The sequence below is a fragment of the Lagopus muta genome, chromosome 12 (assembly GCF_023343835.1).
Source record: "Lagopus muta isolate bLagMut1 chromosome 12, bLagMut1 primary, whole genome shotgun sequence".
In the NCBI taxonomy this organism is placed as follows: Eukaryota; Metazoa; Chordata; class Aves; order Galliformes; family Phasianidae; genus Lagopus; species Lagopus muta.
Window position 1 is genome coordinate 924,956 of NC_064444.1, and position 15,350 is coordinate 940,305.

Sequence of the window (15,350 nt, forward strand, 5' to 3'; positions counted from 1 at the left end):
TTGTTTACCCAGGAAGCCATATGCTTTTAGCTACAGCCATATTCCTTAATGTTTGTCTGCCAAGCTGTCAGTGATCCACTCACTCCTTCCTACTGAAGTACTACACTATAAAAACAGATGACAAAATATACAGCAATCAAACAACAAAACGTAGCCAACTGTTTCACAGAAGTACTGACCTTGGACTATTTTAAATAACTCTTTCTTCTACCTGCTGATACGATACTCTCAATTCATCATTACTGATATCTTAGCTGACCCCCTGAAGAATGGGGATACACTCCAACGAAAAACTTGTGAACAGAAGTATGTACAGCAGGAAAGAACCCAGAAGCACAAACACTCTACTTACTTGCCTTTCTAAAACGAGCCGGTCATATTGTTCCCCTGGTTCTGCAGTGAAACAAGCAGATCATCTATTTTCTCAATATTCTGACTGGGTGCCATAGCTGAAGGTAGTGGAGAAGTCTCAGGTATCTGCTGGGAGAGAAGCGCTGGCACGGCTGCTTGTCCCTCGCTCTGCGGCTGACCTGGCTGACTGATAGCCATCAACTCATCAGGCAGTGCAGCCGGGCCAGAAGGCAGCAGCTGGCTACAGTCTGTTAAGTAAAGAACAGCAAGGCAATTTCAGTTTGATTAATGCATATAATGAATTAGCCAACTTCTTTCTACCTATCCCTACTGACTCTGTAGGATGTTGCAGGCAGTTTTCACGTCACCACCTTTGCTCACTGCTCCCTACAATTCCATGCACGGGCTCAAGGTACGCACACTGAATTATGGGCTCTGTATTTTGACCAAACGCTGTTAATATGTCAGAGAAAAGTATTTTGCTAGAAGAAAAACAAGATGTGTGACATAAGAGAAGCACTAAGTGTGCCCACTCTCTGTCTTTGTAAGTTACAGATGTGTCTTTTTCAGGTCAGTCAAGGTATCCTCTACCTCTTCCTACAAGTCTGCAAGAGTTCACACAGCAAGACACTTAGGTACAGCCCTGCAACTGCTCTGTGGTTATCACTTTCTCCCCAGGTGTTTCATAAGATGTTACAATCACTGCATCTGTTGCTTTTAGAGCTTCATAGGTATTCACACCCTTTATGGACAGGTGAAACGATCTGTATCCCAAAGAACTTACAATAGAGGCTAGATTCAGAGAGGAGATACAGAAAATTGCAAGCTTATAAACTCAAAGGGGTTTCAAATATACATCAATGGATGCTTTTCTGAACTAAGCAGCTTCAAACATCTTTCCTTTTCAACAGTGTGTGGAAACTCATTGCAGAAATCACAGAAACCAAATGCAGCATGAAGATTAGTGGAGCTGTCTTTAAGAGAACAACCATATTTCTTTCTCTCAGTGTGTGTATATATATATATATATGCATATATATAAAGAATGTTTGTATACACCTTCTTAATAATATATATTTTATAACCATATATCTAGATGCACACAGTGTTGTATGCTGTTTCTGTCATATGCTAATTCTAAGGATAGGAAAACCAACAGACAGTGAAGCTAAGAGTGCTCTAGCATTGCTAAAAGTAACGTCTGTGCTCAGAGCAACAGGAATAAATACGTATACTCAGCTGTACTGCCACATTACTTTTTGTTTTTTAATTAAACATAATAAAAGTGCATAAAAGTCTTGCAGACTCCCATCAGTAGCTCTTCTAAACTCCCAGTCAGGCATCTACCACTTACTGTTTTGAATGCCAAACAGGAATATTCCTGAAGTCTGCTGAGATGAAGCAGGAGAATTCTGCAGCTGGTTGATAGCACCCCCTGCTGTGTTATGAAATAAAGAAGCTTGCTGCTGTGGAGGAGAAGCAGTTCCTTGCATTCCTGCCATGCTGTTTTGAGAAGAGTACATTGGAGACTGCTGCAGATCTTGCTGGCTCATGCTGTTCTGCAAGGCAGACATGGAAGCTGAAGAGATGAAGAGGGTGACCTGTTGCTCTTGAGAACTCGGTGACCCTTGGACCAGCTGAATCTGGGGTGAGTTATGGAAGATGGCTGGCTGCTGTGCTTCGGCCTGGCTGGATCCAGGATTCTGCAGAGAAGACACTGTAGTTTGACTCTGAAATTGCATGGGCTGCTGTTCCTGGTTTATTGGCGCCATGTTAGTCTGTGGATGAAAAATGGACTGGCCCTGTTGTTCCTGATTAGTAACAGGGTTTTGGTTTGGGTTAAAAATCATGTTCTGCTTTTGAGAAGCAATTGTACTCATTGCATTTTGATTACTGAACATCATGTTCTGTTGCTGCTGCTGTGGCTGTTCTTGAGACGGAGGACTGCTCTGAATAGCAACTATTGAATGCTGAGGCTGGAAGATAGCTCCTTGTTGGTTCTGGGGAATTGAACTGGACTGGATGGAGCCTAATGGTACTTGAGGCTGAAACAAACCTTGCTGAGCAGGCTGAGTCTGTGGCTGTTCCTGGGGAAGCATAGAACTCTGGATATGAGATATCTGTGTCTGCTGTTGGAAAGAAGTTGGTTGCTCAGTGTTTGCTGCTGCCTGAAGAGGAGAAATGGAACTTGGGTTCGTAAAGAATGACATCTGCTCCTCTTGAGTTGCTGGGTTGCTAATTGAAGTCTGGGAAAGGAACATGTTGGCAGACTGCTGATCTTGAGGAACTGAAGAGCTCTGTAATACACCCATGGTGCTCTGCGAATGGAACATTGGACGCTGCAGTTGATCTGACGAATTAGTATTGGTCTGGTTGTGGACAATGGAATTTGGACTGTGAAAAATGGAGCCTTGTGCCTCCTGTGATATATTCTGAGTATCACCAATAGGATTCTGAGAGTGAAAAAGCTGAGCCTGTGAGTGTGGAGATTGCTGCATAAAGTTTGCAGGCTGAATAGACATGATTTCTCCGCCCTGCTGGAACAGACCACCTGCTTGCTGCTGAGCTCCACTCGGCTGAACAGTCATCATGTTTTTGGTAGATGAAAAGAGATTAACTTGAGATTGACTTTCTCCACTGTGCTGCATTTGAACCATGGTCTGAAATACAGAACTCTGCATCTGTTTACTCTGTCCTGAAGCTTCCTCTCCATCTGCAGAACTTGATGCCTGAAATATAGCAGGTCCGTTGTTGTTGACCTGCTGCTGAGCTGTAGAATTAGTCTCACTCCCAGAAACACCGGGAGACGAAGAGAATAATTCGCACTGCATTTGCATGTCTTCGCTCGTTGATAACCCACTCATTAGATGAGAAGCCTGCTGGTAAACAGGTGACTGCTGGAGGGCTCCATTCCCCGAAGTTGTTGAAGAGAACAAATCGGACTGCATCTGTGTAGCAGCCTGGCAAATGTTTTGCTGGATTCCTATCACCATTGCTGCAGAAGTCTCCATTGCCTGCTGCTGCTGCTGTTGCTGTTGTTGCTGTTGCTGATTGGACAATGTATTTTCGGTCTGTGAATGAACATTTTCACCTCTTCCAGGCAAAAGGTTCTCTGGTCTGGAATGGACAGCTGTATCTGACGAGGAAAATATCCCAGGATTTACACTATTTTGTATCTGACTAACTTGCTGAAAGATATCTGCATTTAGCTGATCTTGAACATCCTCATTACTGTCAGACCCAGAAAATAAAACAGAAGATAACTGTTGTTGAGCTTCCAGTACCTGCTGCACCAAGTCTACATTTCTACTGCTGCCTGTGGCAGTGTTAGTTGGAAAATTTCCAGCCTGCAATTGCTGTATAGTGTTCTGCAACTGACTCACACCACTCGCTGACGAGAAAATACTTGATGAAATCTGTTGCTGTAACGCCTGTGCTGGTTCTGGTAGCGTAGATTGTTGCTGCTGTGAAGCATCAGCTAATTGTGACAAAGTGACTACTGTGCCATCTGACTGCAAGACTTCTCTGGTTTGGGAATCTCTTGTTTGGAACTGTGCAGCTTGCTGCAATAATGTGTCACTGTTCTGCAGCTGACCTGGAGTAGAGACAGATGAAAAGCTACCAGGCTGGGTAATGTCCTGCGTTTGGATAGTAGTTAGAGTCTCTGGATTATAAACCTTAGGCTGTATTTGTTGCTGCTTTTCATTTTCAGAAGGTAAATGGGAAGCAGAAGTTGGTATGCCAGGCATACTGCTTTCTAAAGTTTGCTGAGTTGGTCCAACTACTTTCGAAGCCTGAAAAGAGCAGTGATACATTAAGCAATTCACATGCTTTATCAAGTTGCATTTATACTATTTCCACCAACTGATAATGCTTAGGAAAGACAATAAAGTATTTGATGGCTGTGCATCTCTACACACATAACTAGTTATGCAAGCAAATGAGTGAGAAAATGGGGAAATGCTATCTCAAGACGAGTCAAGTGAGAATTCAATGAAAGCAATACAAAGCAGTGATTAACATCCTTGCAATATTTCACTTATTTTGTGTCACAGGACAAAAAGAACATTCATCACAGGAGCACTGATCAGCCAAGGCAGGAATGTAGGAACAAGAGAGAGTTACTTTCAAAGGAAATTGTCTACTGCTGTAATCGTGCCCGGAGATCACACGGCCAGACTGATCTTGGACACTGCCATTTTCTCTGTGCATCCTCTCCTCCACTTTGCACTATTAGCTGATGGTCAGCCATACGATTATCTTCAGATCACAATCCAACTTACCTTGAAAACGGGGGGAGATCTTTTTTCTGCGCTTACTTCCATTGGAGACACATCTTCATTCTTAATCATACTGCTTGGCATGAGCGGAGTTATCAAGGCACTAGGAAGAATATTTACCTTCTCCAGATTACAACTGGTGGCTTTCGTAAATAAAAAGGAGAACGAAATGTAAACATTCACTCTACAAAGCACAAAGGGTTTCTAGCACTGGCCTGCTTCCCATTTAACTTCTTAGCACCACCGTAAGAGCTCAAATCCCCATATAAGATGCCAAAATGCAGAGATCTCTACAAATATACATCAAATAATCCTAAGAAACAGCAAAACTGTTCACGTTTTCTTTCTCTTGTTCTTTCTGGACCAGGATAAATAGCCACCAATTGTCTTAAACTGCAAACATAAAAGCTTACCATATCTTTCCACAAAAAATTTAAACCATACTGTACTTTCCCTGTACTCCATTTCAATTTTAAAATGTCTTTTTTTTCCAGATACATGTGTCTCACTTCAAGGCACTCAAAACACTCAAAGCACTCAAACTGTGTTTTTGCTCTGTTAAAGAACTAACCAAGTGAAAACTTGATAAATCTGCACGCCAGCTGACTAGGAAGAGCAAGTTGTTATTTTGCCTTTGCAGTGCCTTTCTTTCTTTCTGAAATAGAAAGGTGGCTTCTTGACATGAATCAGATCTCCTTACATTCATTATTCCTGATCCAGATTTTAAAAATATATATACATATATATTACATAGGCTGAGACCTTTGCAGTAAATGAAATGAGCTTTCCCGACTTAAAATATTGCTGAAATTATTTGAGCTTAAAGCAAACCAATGGGAAAATCTGTGAAGACCACAGACCTGTAAGTAGTTTGTAAGTAGATTAAAGAATTAATCTTCCACATAGAAAACCTGCATACCCTGAACAAACTCAGATCTTACAATAACACGGCAGTAAAGTTTTTGCCTATCCGTACTGACAGTACGCCACGTCCTACGTCACAGTCCTCACATGTTTATTCTGCATACAAGCAAATATTCTCCCCGGAAGTGTTATCGTCTATCTTTGGTAATAAATCCTCAGTCATCAGCACACCAACACAAATCAGCATACCAACAGCCAAGCAAACTCCTCCCCTCCTGTTCACCCACACCTTTGGGATGGCTCCAGGAGCACAGGCCACGTGGCCCGGGGTGCTGGGCTGTGCTGCTGGCAGGGAGTGCAAGCTGAGCAGGAGAATCCCACCCCACGCCTGCCTCAGGGCAGCCACTCAGACACAGCAGCCACAGTTATCAAGTTTTCCACTCTTACGTGTTTAATCATGTAGTCTTAACTGGAAACAACACAAACTTTACACTTCAGTAATTAAAACTCCAGTGCCATACAGGTGAGGTACTAGCAGTAGTGTGCTGCTTCACAGTGACACACTTGGTTGGAAAAATGAAAAAAGAAACGAGATTAAAAATGAAAAATAGTTTTCTGCTTTTGAAAACTGTTGTTGGTCTTGGTTTATACGTCTCTGAGATTGACTTATTTTAGAACTTCTGAACTGCTATGACGTTTTCAAAGCAAATACAGCCTTTCCCTTTTCTCCCAGTGAAACTGGAACCTGTAACCATCTTTAACCATTCACAAACAATGCTAGATGACTACTGCTCTGTTGGAAGGACGTGCATTTCCTTAGGCAGAGACTTGAACTACATGGTTAGCCACACTCACTCCTCTCTCCCAAGTTTACAATTCTAAATGTTGCCCTGAAACATAACTTGCTCTTGAAATCTTTCAGATCTACAGTCTTAGAACTAAAAATCTGAAATTGTTTTGGGAAGCAATCTGTTGGTTTTTTCACTTACACAGGTGCAATAACTGTATAAGGAATATTTACAGACATCTGAGACAAAGTTTGAGTTCGCCCATGATAAGAACAGAAAGGCCCTTAAAGTTCAGGATGTAACTGTAGGCAGCAACAGATCATTTGTCTGAGGCTGCAGTACATGATGGCACCTGTATTGTGAGTTCTATGATATTGTTCCCAGTGAAAGCAAACAGGAAGGAAGCAGTGTTCACTGGATCCCCACTCGCTCTGTATCATTTCAGAACAGAGATGAAGGATAAGCTGGGACATGTAGAGACAAAGTACATAAAGCAGACAAAACCGTCTGACCTAAGGTTCACCTCCAGCCTAAAACAGATTGAGTAGGTGCAGGAATGAAGAGTCAAAAAAAAAAAAAAGGCTAGAGGAAAATCCACACAAGGGTAGGACAAGTTCTCTCATGAACAAAGGGATGAGCCAATAGGAACCACACGTGAACAGCAGTGTTCCCCTCATGCAGTTGCTATCTCATCTTGGTTAAGCCTCCGTACTAGATCAGATAGATGTCAGGCTTGCCCCGATACATTGGCTATTATTATCCTTATCTTTTTAATCTAGCTACTAAGAAGTCTTACCAATCCTTTGATCAGCTTGTTTCATTGCCCTAAACCCTTCTGCAAATTTCTCCCCTATTACGCTCTGCAGGTTTAAACTCATCATATCTTGCATTATCCTACCTAACAAGTTGTAAAGTCGACTTGTAAATACATCCCCTGTCAAGGCCAAATGTACAGCTATTAACTTTAAACATGAGCTTCATGATTTTAACCTGAAGCTATGGATTCCTATCAAACTTGTGATCACATTGTTAATTTGCTTACCTTTCAATCTGCTTCCACCAGAGCAGGCTATGGAAATTTCCATTGACCTTTGTACACTGCCATAGTCTTAACAACCAAGAAATATTTCTTTCCTTTATTTCAATATAGAAAGGATCAATTCAGTTAAAAGCCAGGCAAGCCTACAAGGTTCTCCCTTGGAACAAAACAACAAACCTTGCATGGACAGAATGACAAGAAAGAAAACACCACTGAAGGAAGTAAGCTGAAAATGCCAGACTTTGCTTTCTTACTAGAGCCACTGCAAGCAGCCATAAAAATCACTGGACAGCTTCAGTCTCTAATATTACCACACCATTATGACCGTAAGGAAAAGTACCAATTTAGTACGTGAGGGCTTTTCAGTGCTCTGTTCTTCTAACCTCCCCCCGCCTTTCTTCCTTTTAAACTTCAACTGACACCACATAGCTTCTAAATCCTTTGTACCCACTGTCCTCTTAGGTTTCTCTCCTCTTCTTTGTAAGAGTATTACATGAAGACTGGGATGTTGGTTCCGAGGCCCAAAAACAATTCTTTAAAAATTATTTTTGCTGAGGTTTTTGCTCTGCTCTCTCTCATGTCACAATATACTTCAAGGAATACAGCTACTAAGTGAAATACTCAGGATTAGAAATCAAACCCCACTGTAAGAACACTGCCAGATTTTATAAGTGCATACACAGCTTCTCAGGATAGCTGATTCATTCCTGCAAAATTTGGGTGGGAATTTATAGTTCAATTATTAACAACAATGATAAGAATCAATTTAGTACCTTTTATAGCCTCTTCAAAAGAACAATGTTGGGCTGGGCTGGAGATTTCCTTCTTCACATTAACATTCAGAGTACCAGCTGCTGAGGCAAAACACATTGAAAACTTCCTTATATTAAAACAGCAAACAAACAAAAAAAAATCCTCAAAGCAAACTCAGTCACTTTGGCCTTAAAGCAACTCAGCTTTTTTGAAACTCATGGAAGTGCTTTGCAGCGAACACACAGCTCACCGACTGGGAACCGCAGTGCCCACAATATCACTTTCACTTCCAAAAGTGAAGAAGCCAAAAGTGACGCCAGCGACTGCACTGCACACTGCCATGGATGAAGCAACAAAAAACACCTCACGAATCTTCACTCCATGCAGTAAGAACTGGTGCTGTTTTTTCTGTTGCGTTCTGTATGTAGGATGCCTATATTTTTCCTACTCAGCTTCATTTTGAAGCTTATAGAAGAAATGCTTAAAAGCAGCTGCTACTGATACCTGTGAATGGATTTTGGTGACAGCACCATGCAGATGAATAATGAAATCTAAGGGCTTGGCTTTCCTCGCAGAGTAAATCTTAACCACCAGAGGAGTTTGAAAAGATCCTCATTACCTAACATTTGTTATATGGACTGTGAGATCAGGAAAGAAAGGCTGAGCAGGTCACTGCCCACTCCTGCCCCGGTTTCCCATTTTACATACATGTATCTGGAGTGTAGGTAAACTGCTGCACGTCGTGCGATCGCCCAGCGTTGGTCACCACGTAAATTCCCACAGAAACAGCTGAGGTTATTCGCTGGTCGTGATACGGTGGCACTTTCACAATAAGGTGATTCTGTAATGCCAAAAACAGCAAAATCATATCAGAAACCTCACTTTGTTACTATTACGACTATCTACCTCCCTCAAAGCAAAGAAACAGACTAATAAAACACCAGAAAGAACGGGGGAAAATGTTCAGTGAAGTCAGTTGGTAACAGTTTTGATTTCATTTTGGAAAGTCAGAACTAGTCCTCCAGAGTACATCAGGAAGCCAGGAAGCTTGTAATACCACTTTTACTTTTCATTTTCACAATAGAACTGCAGGTTGTATTGTGTAACAGCTTTCATACAGCCACTATTTCATAGACAACACTTCCTGGACATCAGATTTTAAAGTGCTTTCTATCAGAAGCACAGAGCTGCAGCACAATCAAGCTGTGCCTTGCTCCAGTTGACACAAAGTTGCACGAGAAGCATTTCTGCACACCAACTGGTTGGTGTTACTTCAGACAGATTTTAATTGGGATCTGTGCATTTCAGCTCCTCATTTTCACACTGATGGGTCGCACACAGAACGTCACTCATCCAAGAAGCTCGCAGTCAGGCTGGTTGCCAGCTGCCTTCTACCACTTCTCCACAGAGCAGTTCTGTACCAGGTTACAGGCACGTAATTAACTTTTTTTTAAACTGCAGTACCAAGGGAAAAAAAGCAGATCCATCAGAATGAACATCTCATCTTTGGAGAAAAGCAACGGACTGCCAAATCACAATCCCAAAAGAGAAGCTTGTTACTAGAGCACAGAGGCAGTCCTCCTAGAGAAGAAATGTAATTATTATGTCTTTGTTACAGCTCTTCTGTCTTTTGGGCTCGCTACAAATTCCTTTTTCAACAAAGGAAGGTAAAATCTTTCTACATTTTACATCTTTTGCTGTTAGGTTTGGGTTTTTTTGTTTGTTTTTCTAGTGTAAGAACTGTCAACTGCTTGTGGAGTGGCAAAGATGAGAGACAGAACAGTGTCACAGATGACTTAATTGTTTTAAAGTTATTAGTCAGTTTAGTACAGAAAATACAGAAAGTCAAATCTGAGCAAAATTCAAGAAATTAAAAGCACTAAAAATACTAACTGCTCTATCTTTTAAAATTCTATTTCTCTTCCAAACGAGGAAAGCTCTGTCTGCCTTTCCCTTATTCAGCAGCACTGACTGAAAACAAAACCACTGGGTACATTTTCCAGCTTTCATCAGCGTGAGCCACACACAACACCTTCAGCAAAAGTGACATCTTCCTAAGCTCCATTTCCCTGATTCTATACTTTGCTTTTTATTTGTAATAAGCCACTGATCCTGGAGCATATTTGCCAAGACAATGACTTAAAACCTAAGAATCAATGATTTGATCATGCTAAAAGGGAGTCTGCAGGTCATAATAAAAAGAAAAATATTAAGTAAAAAAAAAACAAAGCAGTAGTAAGTACCTGATGAAACAATTCCATGTCTATTTCAGCTTCTGCCTTCCAAGAATTTTCATCTAAATGAAAGTTAAAAAGCATAATTTATTGCTCATCCATATAAAGCGATTTATTTTAGTGCCCTTGATTCAGTTTGTCAATTTGTTCTCTACAGCTACTCTGTATGAAACGACGTAAACCCCAGCATGCTCTCTCCCACAAGTTGTTGCTTTCACACTGACCAGAAACATTCTCTTGGAAAATCACTTTCGTTCCTTTTAGAAAGTTCTTGCCAATTAGAAAAACTTCCTCTTCACCCTTCACCGAACAGCTGTGCAGGCTTTTCTTGAGGATCTCGGGAACTCCTGCTGGTTGAGCTGCAATTGACAAAACACGGATCCTGAAGTCCAAGAAAACATCAATATCCAGAAAAACGAGCTTTCACTGACAGGATTATAACTTTCTTATTTCACTTACGGGAAAGAACAAAACAAATCCTAAATTTCTATGTCTACTATTTCATTTCTAAATGTAACGACTCTAAAAACAACACGTAGGTAAATGACCCACAAGTCATCTTTTCCCCTTTCTACTGCATTTTTTAAACCTTTCAAACAAAATTTTCAGCATTTGAGCTATTTTCAAGAGCTATATATGCCTGCTAATATAAATCCTTGCTGCAGCCACATCTCTTCCTTTGAGGACTACAGCAATCCGTGCCCCCTGAGCCAGCAAAGGGGATGCAGCTTACCAATGCACACCCCTAGGAACCTCTGCCTCTCCAAAGTCAGCAGCCGAATCATGGGCTGTAAGGTTACAAATGGGTTGTGCTGCAAACTACTTCTGTGCTTCTTAAAGCACAAACCCAATAAAACCACCTGTGCCAAAGGAAAATGACCACCAAAAATAGCTGAAATACAGAAGCACACTTGAGTGCATAAGCACATTTTTGGAACCCTCCTGGCAAAGAATCTGAACTTCCCTCTGGGCTCTTGAACAAAGAAACAGATTTTTAAAATAATGCATTTTGACTTTGTCACATTTAATATGCAACAAAATAAATCCAGCTCCTAGCAGAGGTTGTTCAGCCAGCTTTTCTGTTCTCCATAAAATCCTAGTGGTGTAAGACTGTACTTGTGTTTTGCATTCATGTGGCCCACTTTCAGTGTTTAATAATAGTATTCTCTTCGCTTACTGCACAGAAGAGCATACATACCACAACAGTCCACATTATTTAATGACCTTTCAGAAAGGATTTTTCTACAACTGCTGAAGCAGGCTCCTAGGCAACCGTTACGCAGCTACTAAATATGCTCAGTACACATGAACTTCTCAATAGAGAAACCAGATTTAGGTTTGCTATCAAATTAGTAAGGCCTACACTTCAAGCAGGCTTCGTTAAAGAGCCTGCATCTCACGACTGCAGCTCTGGGAACACTATGAATACTGCTGTCAGTGGCACGGAATCATAGAGCCATAGGGGCTGGAAGGGAACTCTGAACCCCCCTCAGACCAGCCCTCCAAAGCAGTTCCCTGCAGCAGTTTGCACAGGGAAGTGTCCAGGTGGGTTCCAAATATCTCCAAGAAGGAGGCTCCCCTGTCTCTCTGGGCAGCAGTGCCAGGGCTCTGCCACCTTCACAGGACAGAGGTTTTTTTTCCTGTTCAGACGGAACGCCTCGGGCTCCAATCTGTGCTCACTGCCCCTTGTCCTGCTGCAGTGCTCACATGTGGCTTCCCCAGGGCACAGCAGAGGAGAGGAGAACCTCCCTCACACTGCTGGACACTCTCTTTCTAATGCACTTGTATAATCATACTAAATTCCAAGTACAGAGAAAAAGCTCTCCTATCCTCTTGTTCATCAAGAAATACAAAGAATTTAAAACAGCAATTGATGCATTATTTTTCCTATCTTTTCTCCGACAGGTGAGCAAAATTTCCTGTAACTGAAGCAGAAGCTCTACTCTGATTTCATTTTCCACATTGGTCAGCATAACCTGAACTGTCAATGCAACCATCTGTTCTCAATGCTAAACAGAGCATTTTAATAAATAGCTGTAACAAGTTTAATTCTTGCACTGAACCAGAACAGATTCCCCCTCTGGCTCAATGAACTCCCACATCTGTACAGAGCCATGCTTAGTAACTTATGACAAGTCATCTCCATCACTGAACGCTGGCAGATGGAAGTGACACTACAAAGAGATTAAAACCTGTTTTAAAGTCATACGATCCCTTCAAAGAAAGCCTGACAGAATTCCTCATCTTTTAAAAGGCAAAAATGAATTTAATAACAGATTAGCCATTTTGTAACTACCTTTAAATATTGGTCAGTCATATAACTAAGACCCTGCTCCAAATTAAGATCATCCCATTTGATTTAAGCCATAGCAATTCTGAAATAATCACAGATTAACACAGCTTTCATTTTGTTCTTGGTTTGTTGTTTTTTTTCCTTACTCCTTCAATCACACCAAAACCCAGAGTCCTCTAATACCAACATTTTGCTTTGATACTCACTGCACAGAATTGGGGAAGAAGGTGTCTGCAGAGTCAATGTGGAACCATCTTTGCGAGTGATGTTGACACGAAATACCAGCCTGGCACGTGTGCTTTTTTTCTTGGAACCAGCAATCCCAATCCTAGCTTCGACATCAGCATTTCTCAGCTTCAGTATTCCCACGCAATCAACCCTGACAATAAGAAGCAGTTGAGAGTTTAATAAATTCAGCATCTTTTAAAATCTTTTCACTTGTTACGCAAGCCATAGAAAGTCACAATTATTGAAGTAACCACTGAAATATTATTAATTATTCACATGGAAATTTCTGTATAACCTTTCTCATTATATACTGGTTTTCAATTCATCCCTACTTAATCTGGATGCCAAATCATGGGAGGAAGGAACATGAAAATACTATGAATAGAAAAGAAAATGCCATACGAGAAAGTAATTCTGGTAAGCATTCAATTTATCATTGGAGATCTTTATACTTTTATTCCCTGGACCAGATCTGGGCTTGCAGGGTTATTAATGAAAAATATTCTGGATAATAGTAAAACAAAAAGTTTAGGGCAGTAACTGTGGGCCTGGGATAAATAGATACAAAGTGTGAGGGTGAGAGAGAGCAATGCCATGCCAGCTTATAGAAAGACATGACAGGTGCAAAATGATTTAGAGGAAAAGATTAACAAACAAAAAAACAGAAAAACCCCACAGCCTGATGTGCTTTAAGGAAAAGAACACTGACTCTGCCAGGATCTCAGGCCTTACATCCAAAAAGTACACAGGGCATCTGATACAGAATTTGAGCACAGCAAATCTTTGCACTGCATGTCACCCAATGAGGAACAGCTTGGGAGTAGAGAGAAGGGGAGAAGAGACAGCAATTCCCAAGTGGCAATGCCACTGCCTCAGCAACAACTACAGCATCACCACTGACACACCAGGAAGATTCCTGAGGCATTCAGGTATCCTGTGGGAAAACAGCTAGACAAAACTTGTCTTCCTTGGTAACTCATTTCTTCCAGTATCTCCATGCTTACAGGGTTTTATATTACCACTTGAGGGCAATCACAAATTATTTTAAGGGGTAGTTTTTGCTTATGGGAAAATGTTATACAAAACAAAAAAGCCAAACGATCCATCAGACTGAGTTCATTCCTCCTGAGCAGCAGCACACACAGCTTAAACGCATCATTCATCTACGTCCAAGATTTTGCCTGTATCTGACCAGACAAGGTCTGTAAAGACAGGAACGCACTCAATTTTAACAGCTTTCATGATAAAGAACCACCTGACAGGAACGACTGAAATGGAACAAGCACAGAGAGGAGAGAAAACTCAGTTTAACCTCCTTGTCTAAATGTCCCAGCCCTTCTGAGGACTAAAGATCCTGCTATTCTCCTTTCCTCTTCTGATAACCAGTTTCATAGTTGCTAACTGAAGAGGTATCAGTGGAGCCAGTGACAACTTCATGGTTCACGTGAAACTTCAATGTGCAGGTTATTCTTTAAACAGCCCACGAAACTCTAATATAACAAAGTCCACAGAAAAATTCCTACAAAAAGATGAAACATTAAGCATAATAAGCAGAGAATGGGATTTAAATGTTTCTCTTATGCTTGCAGCTTTAACTAAGTGCCTGACGTGTGCTGAGATGCTCATACTTCTAACTGCTAAGCAATCCAATGGAGAAAGGAAAATCAGTCTCTGAAAACAAACAAGTTAAACGTATATCTATTTTTTAATAGGAACTACTCACGCAAGTGTCATATTGTTGCTAGGGTCCAGTCCCACCTCAATAACAGTGGTGCCCTCGATATCCACCTCCTTACAGGGAGTGGTGTTTCTCCCAGTAACCCGGCAGGCCTGGTAGAAGCCATGCGGTTTCACTCGGCCGGAGTCATTGCCCACGAACACCTGCAGCACCACCGGCTCGTTGTGACCTTCCAGCTGAAACACAGCAGCACAGATCGGATAGTTCAACTGACCAGCAATGTCTTAATTAAAACAGGGAGCCTTTCATGCAGCTGAACTTGAAGTGAACCTACTCCCAGCATTGCTGGAAACAAACCAAAGGTAAGCATGATTTTTTTTAAATCTAGTTCATAAATGAAATCACAGAACTGCAGGAGTTGGAAGGGACCTCAAGAAATCGAGTCCAACCCCCTTGCTAAAGCAGGTTCCCAAAAATAGGTGGTTAATGTCCTTTGTTCTGCTGTTAGAACACACGGGTGAAATGAATATCAATGTATATAAACCAGCTTGAATCCTATACGCCTTCACATGGAATTAAACCAACTCCAACTTTTACATCTCTAATGATCCCTCACTCCCACCTGATCTTTAACAATTTCCTCGCCTCCTCCCCACCAGCACTGACATGATTCTATGACATCCACCAGTTAACTAAGAAGAAACTTGCTGTGGCTGACTGTGAGGTACATGAGAATGTGTTGGTCAGTACATGCACGCAGATCAACCAGCTAGCAGCTTACATTCTCATGATTCAACTGATCAATTAGTGTTGTTGTAATTGTTGCTAGAGGATTTCTGGGT

The 15,350-nt window shown here is 41.4% G+C and overlaps 1 protein-coding gene across 9 annotated transcripts in view; it reads right to left on the reverse strand.

The window, feature by feature from the left end:
- The window catches only part of NFAT5 (nuclear factor of activated T cells 5), a 58,564-nt gene that overhangs the window by 7,327 nt on the left and 35,887 nt on the right, over positions 1-15,350 (reverse strand). For 7 of the 9 annotated variants that reach the window (XM_048958831.1, XM_048958828.1, XM_048958834.1 and 4 more), the window contains 9 exons: positions 14,554-14,744; positions 12,809-12,981; positions 10,534-10,668; positions 10,319-10,371; positions 8,784-8,916; positions 8,096-8,176; positions 4,635-4,774; positions 1,706-4,145; positions 353-599 (listed from right to left, as the gene is read on the reverse strand). In XM_048958831.1, the coding sequence (XP_048814788.1) occupies positions 361-599; positions 1,706-4,145; positions 4,635-4,774; positions 8,096-8,176; positions 8,784-8,916; positions 10,319-10,371; positions 10,534-10,668; positions 12,809-12,981; positions 14,554-14,744 (3,585 nt within the window). In that variant the 3' untranslated portion in view covers positions 353-360. The remainder of the gene's footprint in view (positions 1-352; positions 600-1,705; positions 4,146-4,634; positions 4,775-8,095; positions 8,177-8,783; positions 8,917-10,318; positions 10,372-10,533; positions 10,669-12,808; positions 12,982-14,553; positions 14,745-15,350) is intronic. The other 2 variants (XM_048958830.1, XM_048958829.1) reach the window with 2 other exon arrangements.